General features: G+C 32.1%; 1 protein-coding gene and 1 long non-coding RNA gene across 7 annotated transcripts in view; one reads left to right on the top strand and one right to left on the bottom strand.

Moving 5' to 3' along the window:
- LOC127709454 (FERM domain-containing protein 4A-like) overlaps window positions 1–23,994 on the bottom strand; it is a 96,894-nt gene extending 72,900 nt beyond the window's left edge. For 3 of the 6 annotated variants that reach the window (XM_052215010.1, XM_052215031.1, XM_052215041.1), the window contains exon 1: window positions 7,548–8,191. In XM_052215010.1, coding sequence (XP_052070970.1) covers window positions 7,548–7,805 — 258 coding nt within the window. In that variant the 5' untranslated portion in view covers window positions 7,806–8,191. Of the gene's footprint in view, window positions 1–7,547; window positions 8,193–23,873 lie in introns of those variants that run through there. The other 3 variants (XM_052215066.1, XM_052215020.1, XM_052215049.1) reach the window with 3 other exon arrangements.
- Window positions 1–24,022, top strand: part of LOC127710157 (uncharacterized) — a 460,084-nt gene that overhangs the window by 228,448 nt on the left and 207,614 nt on the right. The window lies entirely within an intron of this gene.

Here is a 24,022-nt window from a genome sequence, read left to right as displayed (position 1 = left end):
TACTCGGAAACATTAAATCTAAAATTGATGAAAATGGAAAGGGATCTCATGGCAATAGATATAAACAATTCACCAATGTTTCTTGCAAATTGGTGAAAGTGTTTTTGAGTTATTGTCGGAAAACTGGAAAATCCCCCTTTGTTAATGAAAAAAAAAACCCAAAACTCGGAAACTTAAAATCTTAAATCTATAAAAAACGAAAGGCAGCTCAGTTCAATAGATATAAACAATTCACCAAAGTTTCATGCGAATTGGTTTAAGCATTTTTGAGTTATTGTCCGACATGTTGACGACCGACGGACGGACAACGGTATACCATAATACATCCCGTAAACGGGCGTATAAAAATAAGAAGCGGTATGACTGCCAATCAGACAACACTCAACCTGAGGTCATCTAAAAATCTATGCTGTGCATAACATAGAGAGCAGCTTTAATATCTTGATTGCTAATATCACCTTCAATGACAGCTCAGCTTCATGTACATGTAGGTGGTATGGACAACTTATGATCATGATCTTTAGTAATTTACAGAATTTGGAAACCATTTCTTCATATTTAGTCAAATGAACTGCAGTCAATTAGCAACAGGCCCACCAGCCCAGTCTTGTAAAACTACTGTCAAGCCTGTAAGAAATTCTACAAGCCAAAAATATGTTTTTAAAATCTAAAGAATTTGAGCATCAGGCCTGTGGTTGCAAAAGTCTGTTCTGAAAACTGGAAAGGGGTTTTATGACAGGAGAATTCTAATTACATTATTATCGACTCATCAGGTTAAGTGTTCATTAGAGTTCAGTATCATCTTTGTAAAACCATCCATGACCTAGACACCTGAAGCTTTTTAATACAGATGCTTAATGATTTAAACAATTTACTGTATATTTTTATGACTTCTTTCCTGTGGATTATTCTTGCCACATGGAGAGATAAGTGCCTCATCTTTTTATTAATAGATAAAATGCATTGTCTTCAGGTGCAAAGTATCAAAGAGTCAAATAAATCATATGTAATAAGCTATGCAGTAAAATAAAACATTGCACTTTCTTTGAATTACTTCTGGTTTAGATTCAACACAACAGAAAGTGGTTCGCAATGTACTTATTAATCAAAAAGAGTAAGCCATAAAATAGTCTTGCTTCAAATTTATTTGCAGTGATTTCAGATATTCACTTATAATCCATGTATCATGTGAACTTAGAAATGGTAGAATAAACTTAAACACAACCCTATAATAATTAGCTTTTTACCTATAGCTAGTATGCTGTTATTTAGAAGCAGTACGTTTGTAAGATACCAATTCTAAAGTCTTTGGTTAGACACCTGCCGGTGTCTTACCCATGACCTCCCTCAATCGAGGCAAAAATGCTACCACGAGACCACCGAGGTGGTTGGAGTCAACTGACAATTTCAGTTATGTTAACCTTTTGGTAAATATCATTTTTTCTGAATATCTATGCTGATTTCTTTCTGATATATTATAGTTTTTTAAGAAAATAGCCAAAAATGCAAAATACTGGTTAAAATTGTCATTCAAGGTCAATAACTCCTTTGAATAATCAATGGATAACTTTGTTAATCATTATGGCTTGTTCAAGTTTTTCTATCTTTGATAGTTTTTAAGATAACTGGCAAAACTGCAAAAATAGATAAATATGGCAATAACGACTATACCTGTTGTCTGATAGTTTTGGTGGATAAAGAAATAGAAAATAGGGAGATCTTGACATTCTCAGCATTTTTGCCTCATCAGATTGTCTCTTTCTATAATGGTTTTCAATGTTATGACAATAATTTCCATCTTACCCTATGTTTATTTTTACTCATGATGGTCATGTTGGTTGATTGGAAGGAACAAAATATACAAACTCTATAGAGGGATCTAAATACCCAAAAGATCGTTATTTCCAAGTATGATTGAATCTGGTTAAGTTGTTTCATAGAAGATTTTAAAAAGTTTTTGACACCAGACTTATATTGATTGATTGATGTTTGTTTAATGTCCAGTGACACACCAGACAAAGACACTAAATGCAAAATGATGGCAATAGCTCAGAATGGCCCATAAAACAATGTGAGTTTTAATGAATTTATTCAGAGAAATCATAATTATTGAGGGGCCTCGGTGGCTGAGTGGTCAAAGTAGTTACTACTGTAATCACTAGCCAGACAACACTGAGGTTGTGAGTTCGAACCCCGCTTGTGCGGGTGCACTCGACTCCAATCTTAATTGACTAGGATTGTCAGTTTTCCTATCGAAGGTCAGTGGTTTTCTCCGGCTTTCTCCACCAATAAAAACTGGCTGCCACGAAATAGCCCAAAAGCGGTGCTTAAAAGTGGAGTTAAAACACCAAAAATCAAATCAAATCAAATAATTATTGATGTGACAAATATAAACGGATATCAAGATAAATATGACATTCTCCATTCAAGTTGACATTTCCTTTTTGTGACTATGAATTAACCATCCAACAACTAATATCAACATAGAAAAGGTCAAAACAAACTCCACAAAAAAACTCAATAGTATTAAATGGTACAAATTGGAAAGATTCATTGAAATGGATCTTCTTGGTCTGTCTTTTTTTGGTTTTCAATTTCATCAAGTCATAATTTACACACATTAAAGATTTACTGTGGTCTTCTAGGGTATATTAGTTTAAAAATACCTTGATGACATATTATTTTACAAGCTTATTTCTGATCAATAAAATTCTTTAAAGTTTTATTCATAAGTTACTCTAAACAGGAGCTACAATCTTGATCCTTTTTTCAAAATTTCCTCTGTGGAGTCTATGCCATAAATGCAGAAGATAACAATGAGCAATGCAAAACTAGACATCACCATGTCCTAAAAGGAGATTGATCAAGAGACAAATACTACACAAAACTAGACATCACCATGTCCAAAAAAGGAGAATGATCAAGAGACAAATACTACACAAAACTAGACATCACCATGTCCAAAAAGGAGAATGATCAAGAGACAAATACTACACAAAACTAGACATCACCATGTCCAATAAGGAGAATGATCAAGAGACAAATACTACACAAAACTAGACATCACCATGTCCAAAAAGGAGAATGATCAAGAGACAAATACTACACAAAACTAGACATCACCATGTCCAAAAAGGAGAATGATCAAGAGACAAATACTACACAAAACTAGACATCACCATGTCCAAAAAGAAGAATGATCAAGAGACAAATACTACACAAAATAAATGTGGAATGTGTCCATGGATCACAGATAATGCCCCCGCTTGCATATCATATAAAGATATAAAGGGACATAACTGAAGAACGGTAAAAGTGACGCTACCCAAATTTGTACTTGATCTGAGTTTTGTGGTAATAAGCATTGTGTATAAGTTTCATAATATTTGGCTGAGGCAAACTAAAGTTAGAGAACGGAAACGAAAAATTCAGCAATTTTTATGTTTATAAAGGGGCATAACTCAAGAACGGTAAAAGTGACACCAACCAATTTCAAACTTGATCTGTATTGAGTGGTTATAAGCATTGTTAAGAAGTTTCATAACATTTGGTTGAGGCAAACTAAAGTTAGAGAACAGAAACGAAAAATTCAGCAATTTTTATGTTTATAATGGGGCATAACTCAAGAACAGTAAAAGTGACGCCACCCAATTTTGAATTTGATCTGTATTGAGTGGTTATAAGCATTGTGTATAAGTTTCATAACATTTGGTTGAGGCAAAAAAAAGTTAGAAAACAGAAACAAAATATTCAGCAATTTTTATGATGTTTATAAAGCGGCATAACTCAAGAACCGTTATCGTGACGGCACCCAATTTCAAACTTGATCTGTGTTTTGTGGTAATAAGCATTGTGTATAAGTTTCATAACATTTGGTTGAGGCAAACTAAAGTTAGAGAACTGAAACCAACTTTGGGACATACATACGTACGTACAGACAGACAAGGGTAAAACTTAATGCCCCCTCTGATATGGCAGGGGCATAAAAACTACACATTCAGCAACATGACAAATTGCTTTTTGACATACCTAGGAACAGGAGAATACAGGTTGTGACTTTTATTTTCACTTTTTATATAATAATCGTACATATTTGAATATATTTTGTATCATTGCTACCACAGGTACATGCACCAAAAGGTTTCTACATTTGTAACTTTCATATGTGCAAGTACTTGCTATATTGGAGTTTATCTTTTTCAATCTGCCAAGAAGATGAATATTCAACCTTTATTTTAACCATGTCATTATTGATAGAAACAATCTAAATGTATCATCAGTATATCCACCATAATGATTGTGTTTTTAATTTTGATACCACAGGGTAAACTTGTAATTTAGTACAATATGAACTTTCTCTGAACAAATTATAACCTTGCCTAAAAAGATGGACATTCCAGTCTTATACCTGTATGTTACAAGACTGTTGTTGGTAGAAACAAAGACAGATATCAAATTAGCTTTCCAGGGTTTTCACTGTATTTAAACAAAATTTGTTTAACTCTTTTTTAAAGTAAATGTGTGACCTTGACCTTACAGGTAACAAGTTACATGCAAAAGAACATTTGTAAAATATATATAAACATGCAAAATTCTAAAGAAATCATGCAATCCTTATTCACAATGTATCCACTGAAAATCAGACTGTTATTTTGATAGTAAAAAGTATATTTCATGAAAAGTAAAATCCAACTTATTGAAGGATCTATAAGCATGATAAGAAAACAGTATTTATTCAACTGACAAAGCAGATCATCTGTGTTTTAAACAATGAGAGCAACACTAACAGAAGTGTAGTACAGTGTATTCTAGTTTTAAACCCATCTACCTTGCATGTAAAATTTATGAAAGGAGAAAATCCTTCCATGTGCAATGTATATATAATGTCACCACTGTCACAACATATCACAAACTACATAAGCAATTGCACATGTATAAGTATCATACAGAATGTCCAGGCATGTAATAAAGTTTTCAGTCATTCAAGTTGTTAAAACAAGTTGTGAACAAAAACCTGCCGAAATTATTATAGTCTTGTGTACATGTTCTCCCTATGAACTTTTACCATCATGGTAATGTAATGCCATCTTAAATGATTTTTGTATACATTATGGTATGGATGTGATATTATAATTTCTACTAACAAGATGATATTTTGCTCTTTACTCTTAGGATGCTATTTGAAATTTGTTATAAGGCAGCATGATAGGACCAAAAAAATATGCTTTAAACATATCAAAAAGTACCAAGTAACTGCACTAGCCATCTAGATTACATCCACTTGTACTTTTTCCATTAGCAAAAAAAAAACAAAAACAAACAAGCATTCTGAGAGTATTGCATGGCAACACATAGTCCCCTACCAGTTAAGAATTCATTGTACTGGAACAAAATGCTAATTTGATCTATAACTTGTCATGTAAACTATATAACAAATATCAAGTCAATTTCTTCAAGCATGACGAAAAAAAGTGTGGAAAACTGATTATTTGAGTCCAAAGACCATAACTCTGCACAATATCATCAGACCAGAACAAAATTCGAACTTGATCTGTATCATGATAAAACTATATACCAATTATCAAATCAATACCTTCAAGCATGACAAAAATAAGTGCAGAAAACTGATTATTTGAGTGAATTTTCTAAGTCCAAGGACCAAAACTCTGCTCAAAATGATCAGACCGGAACATAAATATAACTTGATCTGTAACTTGACATGATAACTCTATATACCAAATTACAAATCAATATCTTCAAGCACGAAGAAAAAAAGTGTGGAAAACTGATTTGCTGGACTGATGGATAAGACAGACAGACAGACAGAAAGAGTGCAAACCTAAAGTCCCCTTCGACGGGAGGTCGGTAGGGGACTAAAAAAAAACAGCAAACCACTCCCTTAAAAAATAGAACATTAAATGATATGTTTTAAATTTCATTAAATATAAAAGTGTCCAGTAAATCGGAGTGAAATGCAATATTACCATGGTAAATCAGCAGATTTAATAACTGGCTAACAAGCCATTAGTGCCAAAATATAATAATATGAACAAATATAGGTTTGAGTCTCTCATAGAGGACATATGTCTCCTATATTTCCTGTTTGGCTATTGGCAACAACAAAAATAAATACTTATAATCAGATTGAGTATAACTGCACATCCTCTCTTCCTGCAGAACAATCTGTGGAGGTTTGGTTCTGTTGTGTAGCCTAGATAATCATTTGATGTTCATGATGTTTGTCCTTCCACCTCTTGAACTATATGATAACCTCATTTGGCAATGAGAAACCCCAGAAATCAAACCAATATTGACAATAAAAAGTTAAAACTGAGGTTGAAAAATGTCATTTCCTGCAGAAGAGTCTGTATAAGTATCAAGTACGATTCGTTTTGGTCAAATTAAATGTCTCAGAAGAGTTGCAGATAAATAGTATGTGACCCCTTCTGATTTCCATTGAAAAATCAAGTTTGACAAAGGGAGACTGAGATATGGACATTGTATAACTACATTGTATTGAAATATGGTACATATTTCTTTTAAATTCTGTTACGGTAATAATATTTAGGCGGATTGGGTGTATAAATAGGAAGAAATGCAGATTAACAAATGTGTACATGTGTTGAGAATAGACAAAAATCTAATAATCAGAAAATTGTGTAGAGAATTGTGATAGTCATTGTTAAACGTGGACTTTCAGGCGGATTCATAAATTTTGCCTTTCAACTGACCAAACTAGGCACTCCTGAAAACAAAGAGTTGTAAGGGTTTTTACTTCTTAAAACCTTTGGGATTCTGATATAACGTGCCCTGTCCATCAGCAAAAGACTCCTTGTTTTACAGACTTCACCCTGTTCTGTCATCAAACATTTCCATTGCTACCATTAATTTACTTCAAATACTATACAGCTTTCTCTTAAAACTTTGCTGCAGTTACAAACAATGTATGTACTACAACTTACAACTGCACTCTTAATGTGTAAGGTGGTTTGGTTGATTTGTAAGCAGTTTTTTGGCAGTGAAAATATCTCATCACAGACAACTGTGTATGATGCTTCTGTGCTCCAAATAAAAATACTCATGAAACAAACTGATCTAAACCAACAAAGAAATTCCTGTTTTCTCATCAGACATAAAAATAGGAGGATAAATAGCAAAAAATAGCATAAATTGATGTAGCAGTAATACCACACATCAAAAGATGTTAATCTGATGCAGATCTGCTTCACCAATTCATACCTGCCAACTTTCATCAAATTATAAATCAGTTTTGTAAAAGACTTATCTCTATGTAATTTTTTTTAACATTTGGGGATGATTTTTTTTTTGCAAAGAGATGTGCATTCAAAACATTCCTTCATCAGATATCCTTGTTGAAATAATCAGCATATTTCTTGTAGATTTGGAAACCTAAATGCTTATCTTGCTTAACTTTTGATTAATAAGGAACTGTACATTACTTGACATCTGCACTTATTGAGTGTCCAACTTTATCAGGTTTTAGACTCAGCTTCCATAATCTTAATCTACATGCTTTTACTACTTACTGTTTTAGATTCAAAAAGTCTGACAAGGTTTCTGACTGAATTTCTCCCTCCATTACGAACCATAGAAACTAAACTGTGTTCCCTTTTTTTAGGAATGTTTTCCTTGTTTGAGACTGTCACCTCTGACTTTGACCGTCTCTCCCGACCACTCCGACTCCTGAATCTGCTTCTAGATTCTCTAGTTTTACATGGTTTGTCATCTTCCACAAATCCTACTTTCTTATTAGACTTGTTCGACTTGCTTGATTTGGTAGACATTTTCAAAGAAAAATTTTCCCACTATGAGTGACAATCTGTTTATGATATCTGCACAAATACTGATTTTTAAACAGATAGTTCACATAACTGTAAACCATAAACTGAATCTGTTCATATGAAATTCTCATCAAATGATATAAAAAATATCTTCCTTAATATGAAAATCCTACAATTTCATAACACCAAGTCCTAGGAGTCAACAAGATTGACAACTAATAAGGAGCAATTATATCTACCACTTTAAAATCCACTTGTTTTTCCCAAATATAATTATGAAGACACAAATATTTCTTTTTAGTAACGCCTAGATCAGTTATGCTGGAATTTCACTTTTCACAACTGTTTCACTTATTAGTTTTCTTTCATTTCTTTTGTAATGTAACCTGATTGTTACAAACTAGATAAAAGTGTTTGAAGTAATCAATCATTCATAAAATTCTGTTGTATTTTATATATTACACCTTTAGACAGTCAATATATATTTATATTGGTTTGATTTTATCATACTTATGTTTCAATTATTCATGTCAAAATTAACTTGAATTTTTCACTAAATATTTCTTTCTTATATACTAAACTTTTATGGTTTAATTACCTATTGATGAAATAATTTCCCCCATATAATTATACATGCATATGTTATGCACTTTTTCAAGTAGAAAATATCAGCAACACTCATAATAAATATATAATATGAAGTGTTCACTCTTTGAACTTTTTTAGCTATCACAACATATATAGGTTCCATCAAATATCTTTTCAAGGGAAAAATTGTCCAAATTGAAAGAAGGTTCCATGCTTTCATAAGATATTCCTGGAATGAATTTATAGTCACTTGTATAGTTCATCAATTGATTTCACATTCATCATGTTAACGAGCATCCTTAATCCACATACTAACTAATTAATAATCGTTTGTAATGGTACATATGTCTTTTTTATACATATGCTACCTTGAAGGCTCTTTTCAAGTCAATGATTCTGACATATATATATTTCCATTCAAGTAATGTTGATTTCCTGATCAATTTCTATAACATGAATTTTGTCAATACCAATTAATTCTAAACCATGTGCTCAATTTTCATGTTCAATAATTTTAACAAAAGGAGCTATTTAACACTAAATAAAACGGTATACTTCACAATGAGATCCAAGTAAGAAAGTCATTAGCCTTCCTGCAATTGTGATGGAAATTTCAGTTTTTTTCTCACACAATCTCAACTATTGGTAATCTAATTCCAAGTTAATTGAAAAATTTCAACATCACTACTCTAAAATCTCTAAGCAGACTCAGTTTTCTATTTAAAAAGTGAATACACAACAAATAAGAACAAGATCCTTATCATTAGATGAAATTGTTACAATATTAGGAAATACCGTGACAATAACAAAGCTTTCTGATAGATCACCTTTCATTTAATCTCATTAAAATGATGAATACTAGATTCCAAGTATGATCTTCTATTCAATAAAACAATATTCACCAAGCAAACTATCTCTTTTCCATTTGTCAAATTTCCAAGTCCTGAAGTTTTTTTATCAAGAAAGCAAATGAAAATTGCCATTGAAGTGTTCCTCTTGTTTGAAATTCCACCTGTTATCACATGTATATATATTGATTAAAATGTAACTATCTATCTCTCCATCTTTCTGCATTGAAGGAATTTTTATTTAACATGCTAACACTTTTTAACAAATTGATATCTTAATGACTTTAAGGTTACTACACAAATTCAAATTACAGCATAAAAAGATCATTTCACTAGGCTTCTGATGTATATTTTACCATCCAGGTGATCTGAAAATGATCTAAGCTGCCAAAAGGTTAACTGCATATCATCCTATGATGTAAATTTCACCACTTCCTGTGTATACAATACATGAAATTGAGCTTCTTAGATCTTCCACAAGGGTTTCAATGATTATGACTGACCATATGATATCCTAATTATCTTATAAACACTTTCTTCTGGTACCTGTTAGAAGGTAAAATACTTCACAAAAAAACATCAAAATTGTTTAGAATTATCTGCAAAGACTTGTCCAAACATGCAGAAATAGTTCCTCTTTAGTTTCAAAACGTGTTCCAAAACCAAGGCACCGTTTCTAAACTTCCTTGTTTTAGACAAATATTTAAACAAATTTTATAATTCTATTTCCTTTACATAAATTATTACTTCTCATAAATATTATGGCATCAATTTAGATTATTCTATTTTAAATACAAACTTCCAACCTTGACTATACAAATATATAACAAGACCATTCCTACTTTTCCTTAGTGATCAACACAATAAAATATTAAAATGTAAATCCCAACAGAAAATATGTATGATAAATGGATAAATTGGTTAAGACCATCTACAGGTAAGAAATGGTGTCATATTGTGTATTACATCACTAAATAATAATTTACTTTATTTGTCATAATTCTTTTGAATTCATGTACATGTACTTGAAGTTCAAATGTTTCAATATGCATTTCCCCTGTTGAAGCCTCAGGACACAAAATAGAATCCTCTTATTTGAACAGATTAAAATACCATTGCCCTATTTACAAATCAATATAGAAATTTCAATATGTTCCACAGATCATTCTACAAATGAGTTATCAATGTGTATATTACAATACTATTTTATATTGTGCAGAAAAGATTGCAAAATGCATAATTGATCATTCTATCAATAAACTGCTGTAAGGACATATAAATTTAAATGTTTTTCATATCAAAAATTTTTGTCTTGCAATATATAAACATTTTTTAAAAGCTTTCCCATTTTTACTACCCTCCATTGTCAAGTCATTGATTAAAACAAGTGTATCTAAACAATATTCTATCTCAGGTCAGAGAAAGTAGAAAATTATTGATGAAACCACAAAAACCTCATTGATTTGCAGTACATTAACATTTAAATATCCATCACCATTCCAATTGGAATGATACCAACATTTTCAAGGTCGAGAATAAGTGATGATATAATTTTTCATGATACTCATAAATTTAAATATATATATGAACAAAACAATAATCAATTTATTAAAGGCAAATGTTCCAGTTTTTGGTATATGTACAACATGTAATATTAATTAGAAAATAACTACAAGGGTAAATCTATTATCAGTTCTACATGCAGTGCTGAGGTGAAACCTTACCATCTAATACTGCAAATATCATAAAATCTCAGACATGTATACATATGTATATATATATATATATATATATATATGTATAAGTTTTTATGATCCATACTGCCTTTCATGCATCATTACGTTTAGGTTCTAAGAAGATGGTCACACGTATTGGGTATCTACTGTTCTGGCCATGGTCTGATATTAAAAACCGTTTTGAAATTCCATTAAAAAAACTTTAGTATTTGTTTTCAATATCCAGACTGTTTGTTTACTGTACTTCACCTAAATGTGTATACCAAATAGAACTTGAGAAACACATATATTGATTATTCCATGATATGATTGACAGCCATCCCAAACCAAACTGCATACTTGCAGAATGATTGTCACAAGATTGCTGCATACTCAAAGATGTATGTCCATGAGATAGCAACTTATACAATTGCACAAAACCATGAGAAATCCAGACAGAAAAATTTCAAACCTAAAAAAACCTCTGTAGAAGATACAGATTAAAGTACCATTTGCAATATAAAACTTTATCCAAATACAGATGCCAAAACTGGATAAGCAAAGAAGCCACTTTTCTCAAGACAAGAAAAACGCTCTTTGGCATTAAGGGATTAAAATATACTCCCTAAATTATCTGTTTACAATTCAAATGCTCATGAACCATGGAACTTACAAAAATGAAATTATTTCACCTGATTTTTAGGGAAGAAATGTGCTGCCCATGTATGTCAGTGGTTCAAGTCTGCAATCTCAGAATTGCTATAAAACAGTCTTATTTGGAATTGAATTCAAATTCAGTGTTTATAAATTGGTTTATAATTGTACATGTACTAAGTAAAACATGTAAGAATTTACCTTATTTTGATCAATACATTATACATATATAAATTTACACAAGCAAGCTGTTGTGCATACTTAGACTGTGACAGAAGGAATAATACATTGTATGACTTTGTTATGACGTTGTTACTAAGGCAATAAAATATAAAAAAAAAATCTTTTAAAAAGTATTGACCATTTACAAACTACAACATGTGCATGAATTCATCATATTGTTTAATCAATAATCAATAAAGACAAAAACTAGCTTGTGTAACTGTCAAATGATGAAGCTTCGACACAGAGGATGACTCATGTTAAATGTACAGTGTTAAGAACACATGTACAGTAGGCATGCTTGTAACTGTAATTGAGGGATCAGTAACAGCAATTGTTAACCAGATGTGTGGTTACATCATGTTTGCCCAACTAGAACTAAATGCAAACTCAATCTGAAAGTCATCATTATACTCTAAGACTAATTTACAACAAGAGTGCACACACTGAAATGTCTTGTCTGTTTTACTTATCATTAAATTTATGTTGAAAGTCTGTAATATGATGGTTTTACTACAAGTATCAAATAAACTTAACATTGACTAATGAACCATGAGAATGAGGTCAAGGTCATATGAACCCTGCCAGACAATCATGTAGACCTTACAATAATTCCATACACCAAATATAGTTGACTTATTGCTAATAGTATCTGATAAAACTGACAAAATTATAAAATTCATAATTGACTAATGAACCATGAAAATGAGGTCAAGGTCATATGAACAATCAACCCTGCCAGACAGACATGTACATCTCACAATTATTCCATAAACTAAATATAACTGACCTATTGCTTAATATCTGCGAAATAGGCCAAACCACTATTTAAATTAACAAGAGTGCACAGGCTGAAATGTCTCGCCTACTATACTGACCATTGATTTTATGTTGATAGTCCTACATTTAAAGTTTTACTACAAGTATCATATTAACATTTATGATCCAAGAAAATGGTCAAGGTCAGATAAACCAAGCCGGAAATACATGTACACCTTTTATACAACCATTCCATACACTTAATATAGATGACCTATTGCTTATAGTATAAAAGAAACAGACCCAACCATGGAAATTCTATTGACCAATGAACCATGAAAATGAAGTCTAGGTCAGATGAACCCTGCCAGACAGACATGCATACCTTAAAATCATTCCATGCATCAAATATATTTGACCTATTGCTTATAGTATCTAAGAAACAAAGTTAACCAGGAAAACAGAACATTGACCATTGAACCATGAAAATGAGGTGAAGGTCAGATGATACCTGCACGACAGACATATACACCTTACAATCATTCCATACACCAAACATAGTTGACCTATTGCTTAAAGTTTAAGAAAAACAGACCAGTTCTCGCTGCTTTCAAAATCTTTCTGTTTGAACCCGTCCTGGTTTTCTTACTACAAAAGACTTACTATAAACTAAATCTAATTTTTTAACTTATTAACCAAAATTAATAGTGGTACAAACTGAAGAAAACAGACTTGTTAAATGGTGTACTATAGTGTAACATAGATATAAAACAACTTCTGAATTCCAGGTTCTCCTGATAGAGGAGGAATTTACAGAAGGTAACAGGTAACTACAACCGCAAACTTCATGTGGCATATACTATTGGTATTGGTATCGTTAGTAAGTACTTACATGCATATACAGTCAACTTCTTTATTGTCGAGCCTTCGACTTTAGTCGAAAAAGCGAGACATAGCGATCCTACATTCCGTCGGCGTGGTCATCGGCGGCGGCGTCCAAAATATTCACTCTGTGGTTAAAGTTTTTGAAATTTTAATAACTTTCTTAAACTATCCTGGATTTCTACCAAACTTGGACAGAAGCTTGTTTATGATCATAAGATAGTATCCAGAAGTAAACTTTGTAAAAAAAATAAATCCATTTTTTCCTTATTTTACTTTTAAATGGACTTAGTTTTTCTGCCTGAAATATTACATTCACTCTGTGGTTAAAGTTTTAAAATTTTAATAACTTTCTTAAACTATCCTGGGTTTGTACCAAACTTGGACAGAAGCTTGTTTATGATCAATAGCTAGTATCTAGAAGGAAATTTTGTAAAAAAAATAAATCCATTTTTCCGTATTTTACTTTTAAATGGACTTAGATTTTCTGCCAGGAAACAACACATTCACTCTGTGGTTAAAGTTTTTAAAATTTTAATAACTTTCTTATACTATTTTGGATTCGTACCAAACTTGGACAGAAGTTTGTTTATGATCAAATGCTAGTATATAGAATGAAATTTTGTTTTCTTCCAGTTAACATTACATTCAGTCTGCAGTTAAAGTTATTAAACATTTATTAGATTCATAAACTATCCTGGATTTTTACCAAACTTGGACAGAAGCTTCTTACAATCAAAAGATGGTATCAAGAGGAATATTTTTATTGATTTACTTCCACATTTTTGTTGAGCCTGCGATTAACAGAAAAAGTAGGCGAGACACTGGGTTCCGCAGAACCCTTACGAATTTTTATTATATAGAAGTCCTCAATATCATTCAATTATTCATATTAATCATTGTTAATTGGATAAAATTAGTTAGGACGCTAGAACAGACTTCATACAATTGTAAACTTTTTCTGACATTACTACAGACACTCCAAAATAAACAAGATGAATTCTGATTTTTTTCTTTTAAAGGATTGAATGACAATTATCTTGCTTACTCAGCCAAGTTAGTTTGCTAAGCCTTGAAATGAATGCTTTCTTCTGATAAAACATAAAAAATTTAAATGGTCAAAGAGAGATAACTACAATTAACAAGCATTCTGAGAGTATTGCATGGCAATACATATCCCCCTACCGGTTAAAAAATCATTGTACTGGAACAAAATGCTAACTTGATCTATAACTTGTCATGATAAAACTATATACAAATTATCAAATCAATATATTCAAGCATGACGAAAAAAATGCGGAAAACTGATTATTTGAGAGAATTTTCAAAGTCAAAGGACCATAACTCTGCACAAAATCATCAGACCGGAACAAAATTCGAACTTGATCTGTAACTTGTCATTATAAAACAATACACCAAATATCAAATCAATATCTTCAAGCACGAAGAAAAAAGTGTGGAAAACTGATTTGCTGGACTGACGGACAGACAGACGGACGGAGTGCAAACCTATAGTCCCCTTCAACTTCGTCGGTAGTGGACTAATAAAAGCACCAACTGTTTATATATATGTATATATATCATAAACAACTACAATGCTTTTCATAGTTTAGGGTTGAAATGACAAACCTTACTATCCCAGGGCTTTTGAATGCTGATGATGTTTCACCAGCCAAACAAGTACAAGTATAAGTCAATGTTATGTGTAATTCTCGTATGCTTTGTCCAAAAGTTATATTTGCAGACTGAAAGATAGTATTTACTATACTGATATCAATATTGAGTCAATCACAGGCCCCAAAAATATATGTGCATTTCAGGGTTCCAAAACAGTTGTATTGTCTGGACTTGATCGTTGAATTATATTTTTGACTTATTGTGCCGAGCCTGAAAAGGACATATAAAGGGGTTTGCCATTTTAACATAACTGTAATCCAGAAAAAAATTGAAGTTTATGCTTGAACAATTACTTGACCAAAAGATCACTGAGTCCCAAAAAACCTTTGGAACCTCTGTTGACCTTACCTGACAGCCACACAGTTCCGGTCATAAAAGTGACATAAGGAATAAGTACATTTGTTGTACTATCAAAACAAACCCTACTTCAATACCCTTTAATTACAATCAAGTTTAATTAGTTGTCTGACAGCTAAAATTTACCTGTTCAGACGCCAGATTAACTATTTTGTACCGCACATTGATCGGTCTATTAAAAGTTATTGTCTTAAATTTCAGCAGTTTGCTTCGAATTAGTTAAGTCAAAAAGATTATCAGAAAACTGTATTTAAATATGATTTGATGAAAAATTTACAAAGGTAGTAATAAAGGTTTTAAGCGAAAAATCTTCAGAACCATGTTGTTAGAACTAGTACATGCGTGAACATGTGCACAGGTATGAGATTTAATTATGCATCCAAATTCTTCAAAAATCTTAAAATTATCATTTTTATAACTTTATCTAATGTTCATTTCGAGTATTTTCTTCAAGAAATAAAGTGTAAAGAGCTACTTAAACTCAATAGTGCTTTGTAAGCGTAAACAGATTATACATATTCATCTCTGGTCCGTATTTTACCATTGTAAAGTCAACATTCAGTAGTAGGAAAATGTGCTTTTTAAGGTAGATTAATATGGAAAGCCAAAGGGGTTAAAATTCTTAATTCGTAAATTGTCAATTTGTAACTTTTAACTGTGTAATTTCAAAATTCTTAATTTGTAAATTGTCAATTTGTAACTAGTGTGAAATTTTCAAAATTCTTAATTCGTAAATTGTCAATTTGTAACTTGTAACTGTGTAATTTCAAAATTCTTAATTAGTAAATTGTCAATTTGTAACTTTTAAGTATGAAATTTCAAAATTCTTAAATCGTAAATTGTCAATTTGTAACTTGTAACTGTGTAATTTCAAATTCGTAATTTGTAAATTGTCAATTTGCCACTTGTAACTTTGTAATTTCAAAATTCGTATTTTGCAACTTCGAAATTCAACATTTGTAACAGTTTGAGATTCTTTATTTGCAACTTTGTAATTCATTAAATCTAAAATTTGTATACTATTTCTTATTTTGCCATTCTTCATTTGTAACCACGTCACTTAAATATTTGCCATAGACACGCTGAAACTAGTATTTTGATGTTTTGTAACTTGAAACATAATTCAAACATTTCAATTAGTTAAATGTCATCGTTGTATTATTCTTACGATTACAATGACGAAAAGATGGCACTTGGTTTTTCCTCTTCTGTGTATTAGCCTCCTGTAAGTAGGAGCACTCCATATGGAGTACATACCCTTAGTAATTTTAATCAATTATTACAGAACATACATATAAAAGAAAACAAATAGACAAATGAAATTTTTGTTTTTATTTGACAAAACGTCCCACCGGGTTTTCTACAAAAATTCTAGACTCTCGTTTTCCTCTAGTGTTTCCTGCAGGAGGATTTGGCATGGTATGGCGCCCAGCCCTTTTTAGGAAAAAAAGATAGACGCCATGGCCCTTTTCCTTAGTATTTTAGAATGCCCCGCCGTAATTTAATATCGGCTCTGCAATTCATCTTTTAGCATGACCATTTCAAGTAATTTCCCTTGGAACAAAATCAAAATTTTAATGGCCGACATTTTTAATTATGGTTGAACAGTTTTGAAGCGACAGAGTACAAATACAATTCGTGATTGAATCTAATAGGGACAACATCGATTTGTACCTCTACGAATTTAGAAACAATTTAAAAGGGAATCAGGCAATAATTTGAGTTATAATTTTATGATGCATGGGATGAACATTACCACTGATTACATGTACGTAAACAATCCGATGTTTGTTTATGTTTTCTATTTATATTATTTGGTTGAGAAGTCGGATTGGGTGTGAATTTACGACGGCTTTCATACTGTTGTTATCTTAATAAAATTAAAGTTAAGAATATTGCTGATATAGTTTTGAATAGTATGAAAAATCAATGTTTTAACAAGGATTTGTATAGTCTTACTATACAAATCCTTGGTTTCAATGATAAAAAATAAAGATGAAAAGCAGAAGAATATTTATAGTCTTGGTATACAAATCTTTGAATACCCTTATACTATTTGTACATCTAAAAAGCAATGCATTGCATATGCTGTTGGTCATGCAAAGTGCACTTTCAAAACACATCCTTAGACAATCAGTCTCAGTGATCCAGTATTAAAAAGTTTATAACTGGAGTTATTGATTGAAATGAGGCAGTTGCACGATAACATGATCAAGATTCTATTAGCTGAGTCTATTACAAAAATGAATTAAATCAACAACCTAATATACATATCTTTATTTCTTCCCAATAAATATGAAACAATGGTGTATTTGATTAAATTCCTATCCATTACAGTGCCTTTATATCTAAGTAAAGAGTGCCCTAAAAGTGTAGTCCTCCAGGCAAAGGTTGCCCTTAAAGAGTAGCCAATCACGCTAAGAGTGCCCTCTGAGAAAAAAATTACCCTGCCCTTTTCAAAAGCTGCAGGAAACACTATGCTCCCCCAACTCCGACTTCACGCCCCCTACTCCCAGGATCCAGCTCCCTTGCCACCCCCTCCTCACAATTTGCCACCATTTTGCTCATCAAAATGAGCTCTCACAGACCCCCCCCCCCCCCCCTCAATCATGTGCAAAGATTTTCATGGAGAAATAAAATTGTTGTGAATAGATTGGCAAGAATTGTTTTTGTGAGGTCTTTTCTCTGTAAATTGACAATTTATGAATTAAGAATTGTGACCCTGTTGGCTTTCCATAAATTAACTGTATAACACCATCTTGGATTGTAAAATAGCAGTTCACAATAGGTCTAGTTTGCTTAGATCTGGAAATTTTGAGACAGATTGGCAATTAATGGGTTTGTGAGCCTGGTTAGACTGTTTATTGGAATAGAGAAAAATAAGTGATTTATTGCAATATTCAGACTAATTTATCAAGTTGTCAATTCAGCCATTTAAGGGGAGATAACTCAAACAGTTTTTTTTTTATAAAGGAATGATAGAGAAATTTTCAATTTTTACTTGTAGCAAGAATATATAAAAGGTCAGTGACACCATATTTTTCTTTTTTTTTAAAGCATATTTTAAATCCTATCTTATATTTTATTTCAAAATTCTATCTCATTGATTTCTTTTATTCACAAGTGTTTTTTCACGAACAATCTATATATCAAGGCTTCAAAAACGGTCATATATTCCGGACATTTGTATAATGTCCGGTAAAAGTCCGGCTGGGCAAAGCACGAAACGGTCATCTACTTTTTAGTTTTCAAGGCTTTCTTATGAGACGGTCATTTTAACATAATCGCGATCTTTTTGACCCAACCTTTTGCCTTTAACAGCCACACATTTCCGGTCATAAAAGTGACATGATCATTAAGTACTATCAAAACAAACCCTACTATAATACCTTATCATTTTAATCAAGGCTAATTAGTTGTCGGACAGCTGAAATTTACCTGTTCAGGTGACAGGTAAACTATTTTGAACCGGACATTGATGGGTCTATTTAAAGTTATTTTCTTACATTTCACCGGTTTGCATCTAATTAATTTAGTCAAAAAGATTTAAATTATCAGAAATACATTAACAAATATGATTTGATGAAAAAATTAAAAAGGTGAAAATGAAAAATCGTCAAAACCACGTTGTTTGAACCAGAGACATGTCTCTGTTTGAACTAGTACACGTGTGCGCAGGTGTGAAATTTAATTATGCATCCTAATGTCTTCAAAAAATATTTTCTTGAAGAAATAACGTAGAATGAGCTACTTACACTCATTCATGCTTTGCAAACGTACACGGAATTTACGTATCCGTCTCTGGTCCATGTTTTACCATTGTCAAGACAACATCCGGTATTTTAAAAACGAAAGTAAAGTTTTTGACAACGTTATTTTGCACAAATAAAGAGTCTAAAGCAGATATAAGTACGCTGATGTTGCACTGCCAATTTAACAGTTTACGTCAGAACTTCGAATTTGAATCAAAGAAAGTTTAAATTAAATAATATCGGTTTTTTTTAATGTCAATCATTGGGATGGCCAACTCGGCAACTGATTACCATAATTGCCTTTTGTTTATTTAGTCTTAAGAGATTCAAATCGGGATAGTATATAAAATGACCGGCTGGCTAAAAATAATTTTGGAAGCCCTGCTATATATATATGCAAATTTGGGCAATTTTGCAAGACTTGTAGCTTGAAAAATAGCAGTGACCCATACTTTTAATCATATTTTTTAAATAAATGGGGAATGTGTCAATGGGATACAGGTGATGACCCCACTTGCATATAAAGTTATAAAGGGACATAACTTAAGAATGGTGAAAGTGACCCCACCCTATTTCGTACTTGATCTGAGTTTTGTGGTAATAAGCATTGTGTATAAGTTTCATAACATTTGGTTGAGGCAAACTAAAGTTAGAGAAGGGAAACTAATTTTAGGATGTACGGACGGACAAGGGTAAAACTTAATGCCTGCCCCTCCGCCACAGCAGGCGCATTAAAAGCATGGAAAAATCAATAATCAGCTAATTGTATCTTAATATAGATACATGTATGTGCTACAATGGACTAATTAATAATGGTGTTGATTGTATTGATAAATGAAATTGTGTGGTTAAATGGCTTCACATGTCACCTACAGGATTTTTTACGACTTTGTTCGAAATAATTGTTCACAATCGTTTTAACAACGCACGTGTTAGGAGCATAGTTTTAGGTCTCAACTAATTTTAACAATGGTGCGGAAAAAAAACTATTGTTATGAAGAAAAATGATCAAAAGTAAGAAAAATCTCCAACTTCAGCCTTTATCATTCATCATGTTGTTCATATAGATGGGAAGCAGTGTTCTCCTCAGGCATATATGACGCTGCGGTGCCGCAGTGCCTTCATAATATTTTTGTAGATCCCGCAGCGTCTTAATTGGCCGCTGTCCCTTAATACTTGATCCCACAGCGCGTTAATTTTCACATTTTCATTATAAATATAAATGTTGGTTAAAATTGTCAAGTTACTGATCACCGCTGAAGGATCGGTCAGTGTTAAGCAATATAACCACAAGAGTTTGAAATCCTAGCAATAAAGGTGTATAAATATGCCAAACTCGACTATCACAGTAGAGCTTCTCTCGAAGAGAGAAGCGACCATTTAAATAACGAATTTTTTCATTGGTCGAGAAGAAGAATCTATTTAAACACGACCAATGAACGTGTTCAATACACATGATAAATTTGAATACACATTGCTAAAGATATTTGCTATGAAAACTATGAATGAAAGTATTAGTAGTTGAAACAATTAAAATAAAGTTTGATTAAAAATAACGAGGAGTGATTTACTTTTGCTTGCAAGGTAAATTCGTCTGAAACTGTCATATTTTTAGAAATAAAACGACCATTGAACATCGATCGTGAATCCGTGCGTCGGGAAATATGCTGAGACTACTATATATGTGTTATAGTAGTCTCAGGAAATATGTGACAATCAACACGGGTACAGAATCGCCGCAGCTTCTGTATAATGTCACTGGTAAATAATTTCAATGGTTTTAACTTTCACGAATTTGTAAAGTTTCGTTTATATCTATCTGCCAAAGATAGGATTAAACAATACTACGCACGGAAGCGTAATGTGAAACTACGGAAACTGGTCAGCTGTTCATTTATAAAAAAAAATTGTTTTAAAAAGTTGTATACCAAATATCTTAACCATATTCGATTTTATTAATTCTGAATGAACATGTTCTCTGCCAATAACAAAGGGGTGAATTATAAGCAAAAGGTAGATGATGGAAGTAGAAGTTTTTTTCAGACCAATGACTACTAATGAAAAGGGGAATACACCTCCGTCTACACTGTCAGTATAATCAGATTTCATTGCTTCTCCTGTTCCCAACCAAGCTCAAGTTTTAGCAATTGATAAAAGCAAGCACCATGTTTCTGGTTTCAATGACAAGTGGCTGACTGAGTTTTCATGACTTAGAAATGTTAAAGGGGGTATAAGCAAAAGTTATTGTGAGTGGGGGTTTAATTATTAATCCTGAAGAGGATAAAGACAAAGTTGAGGAACAGACTGTCCAACAAAATAACACTATCTTGAAACAATATCCCTAGAAGGAGCAGAGAGAAGAGATGAATATTTATATTTTGACTTCTTTAATTGACTGAATATAAATAACTTTTGTGTTTAAAATCAATTTATTTCATATATATATTCTTGTAATTCATTAATACTCTGCATTATTAAACACATAACACAAAGCATTATAATTCATATTGCATGTCATATTGCTTCAGATCACTCTAAAAAAAGAGTTACACGCCATTGAATTTTGCGCCTTAAAAAAATCCTGGGGAGAACACTGGGAAGTATACGATAAACTTATTGAAGATGAATCCTGTGTTCCCAGAAGTCAAATATGATGATTTCATGATTTACAAAAAAATGTATATTGCAATATTACAGTATCTTTAAAAAAAAAGTTTAAAATGAGTGTTTATTCATTACATTCCTTTTTTTTATTTCAACCGACCAACCTTTTTTTTTTTTCAAAAACCTGTAAACCAACAAATTTAAAAACCAAAGCCTTACACAGTGTACAATGATGTAAACAATAATTGATGGTATTAGCAATATCATAAACTTCTAAAGAGGGAAAACATGTATGTACACTATGGCATAGAAAAAACCTTAAACTGAAAGTTAAAGCTTCAACATCAATGCAGTGATACAAGTATCTTTTTTATGGTTGTCATTCTTTCCTAGATATTCCATCAAAACATTAGATCATCAACATCCCCTAATTTGGTATATCAAAAATGAAAAGTACTTATATCCTTATGGAGCTCAGCAGGTACTGAGGTAGCACATGCCTCATATTTACAAAAATATTTCATTTTTTCAATTTTGAAAAAGGTAAAGCTTATTTTACAGACTTAGATACAATCCAAGTAAACTTGTAGATCCTTTAAATAAACTAACTCTAAAAGTATACAAATTTAACACTGCAATTAAATCCTTGAATATTGTTTTAATTGGTATAAATATTGATTTTGTTATCTGTAAATTAATTATAAAATCAAACTAAATATTATTTTTATATGCATCAGCATTAATATGCACATTCATGGCTCTACAATCTGTATCTTGGCAATATACACGACGCATCATTTTTTGTTAGTTGGAATTGGCTTTGTACTAGCTGTCAGTAACTGCAAATTCTCTCAGATCTGTACTCATGTGTCTTTTTTGTTGTGAGATGTATAAATACCCTGCCATGTGACAGTCTGGTCTGTGTTTTTGTTAAAGGTTTTCTTCTTTGCATTGATCTGATGAGTTACACCCTTTTCAACTGCTTTTAATAATTTGTTCTTATGTTGCACTGTAACAGCATTGTCCCAGGTTAAGGGGAGGGTTTGGCGCCAACAAACTAGTTCATTGTTTTGTACATAAATCATTGTAAATCAGGACATTAGTTTTCTTGCTTGAATTTTTTTACATTTGTCATTTCGAGGCCTTTTAAAGTTCACTATGTGGTATGGGTTTTGTTTATTGTTGAAGGCTGTACAGAAACCTATGGTTGTAAACTGCTATGTCAAATTGACAATGGTCTGTAACTGGAGAGCATGATTGTACTTGCAAAATCGCATGTCTCCACCGGGACTCGAACCCGGGACCTCTGTGTTACAAGGCAGAGCGTTAACCAACTGAGCTAAAGAAGTACTTCATTAGCTCAACCGCTTACAGCTGACTAAGTATCTACTAAATTTCTAAGAGAAGCAATCCCGTCACACTTCCCCCACCTCAAGAGTCATTATACTCTATAATGATGATATCTTCATCTTTTTTATATTTGTATTTTAACCTGGCTAGGTATTTCTTCTAACCGTGGGTTTTATTGTTGGGCGCCAATGTAACCAGAGTCTGGCAGAGAGCATGATTGTACTAGTGGAGAGTTGTCTCATTGGCAATTATACCACATCTTCTTATTTTCATTATTGGTCCTTGTTCACGCCGAAATATTAGCTTCATATCATTCACTGTAAATATACCTAAATTGCATTAGCTATTACATTTGGATTATTAAATGCATTTATTTGTATTCATAAAAAATGTTATATTTATCCTAGAAATTTGCATTTTATTTAAATAAACGACATTTAATCATGTACGGTTTTTCATGTCAATTTAACTTTACTAAATGTTTAACAATTTATATATAAGCACTTGTCAGAAAGGAAATAGAGACTTAAGTGCTTGTAATAACGGATTTAGTGGCGACCTGAGCTTGTTGACAAACGGAAATCGAAATGTGAATCATCACATTAATCATAGCTGAAGTTTAAGCCCGCTGCTTTACAAACTAAAGAGGACAAAAATACTTACTATGATTAAATTTGGGCATAAGCGTGTAAGTTATCCTGGAAACATTGTGTACTTTATGTTAAACCGTGTCGTTCAGTTTCAAGTCAAAAGTTTCTCCGCCATTTGCAATTGTCTTTCCAATTTCCGGTTTGCCATGCGCATTCTGTACT

Source organism: Mytilus californianus, unplaced genomic scaffold (genome assembly GCF_021869535.1).
Source record: "Mytilus californianus isolate M0D057914Y unplaced genomic scaffold, xbMytCali1.0.p SCAF_1, whole genome shotgun sequence".
Classification (NCBI taxonomy): Eukaryota; Metazoa; Mollusca; class Bivalvia; order Mytilida; family Mytilidae; genus Mytilus; species Mytilus californianus.
The sequence above is the reverse complement of the archived record's forward strand: the minus strand, read 5'-3'. Positions and strand labels throughout refer to the sequence as shown.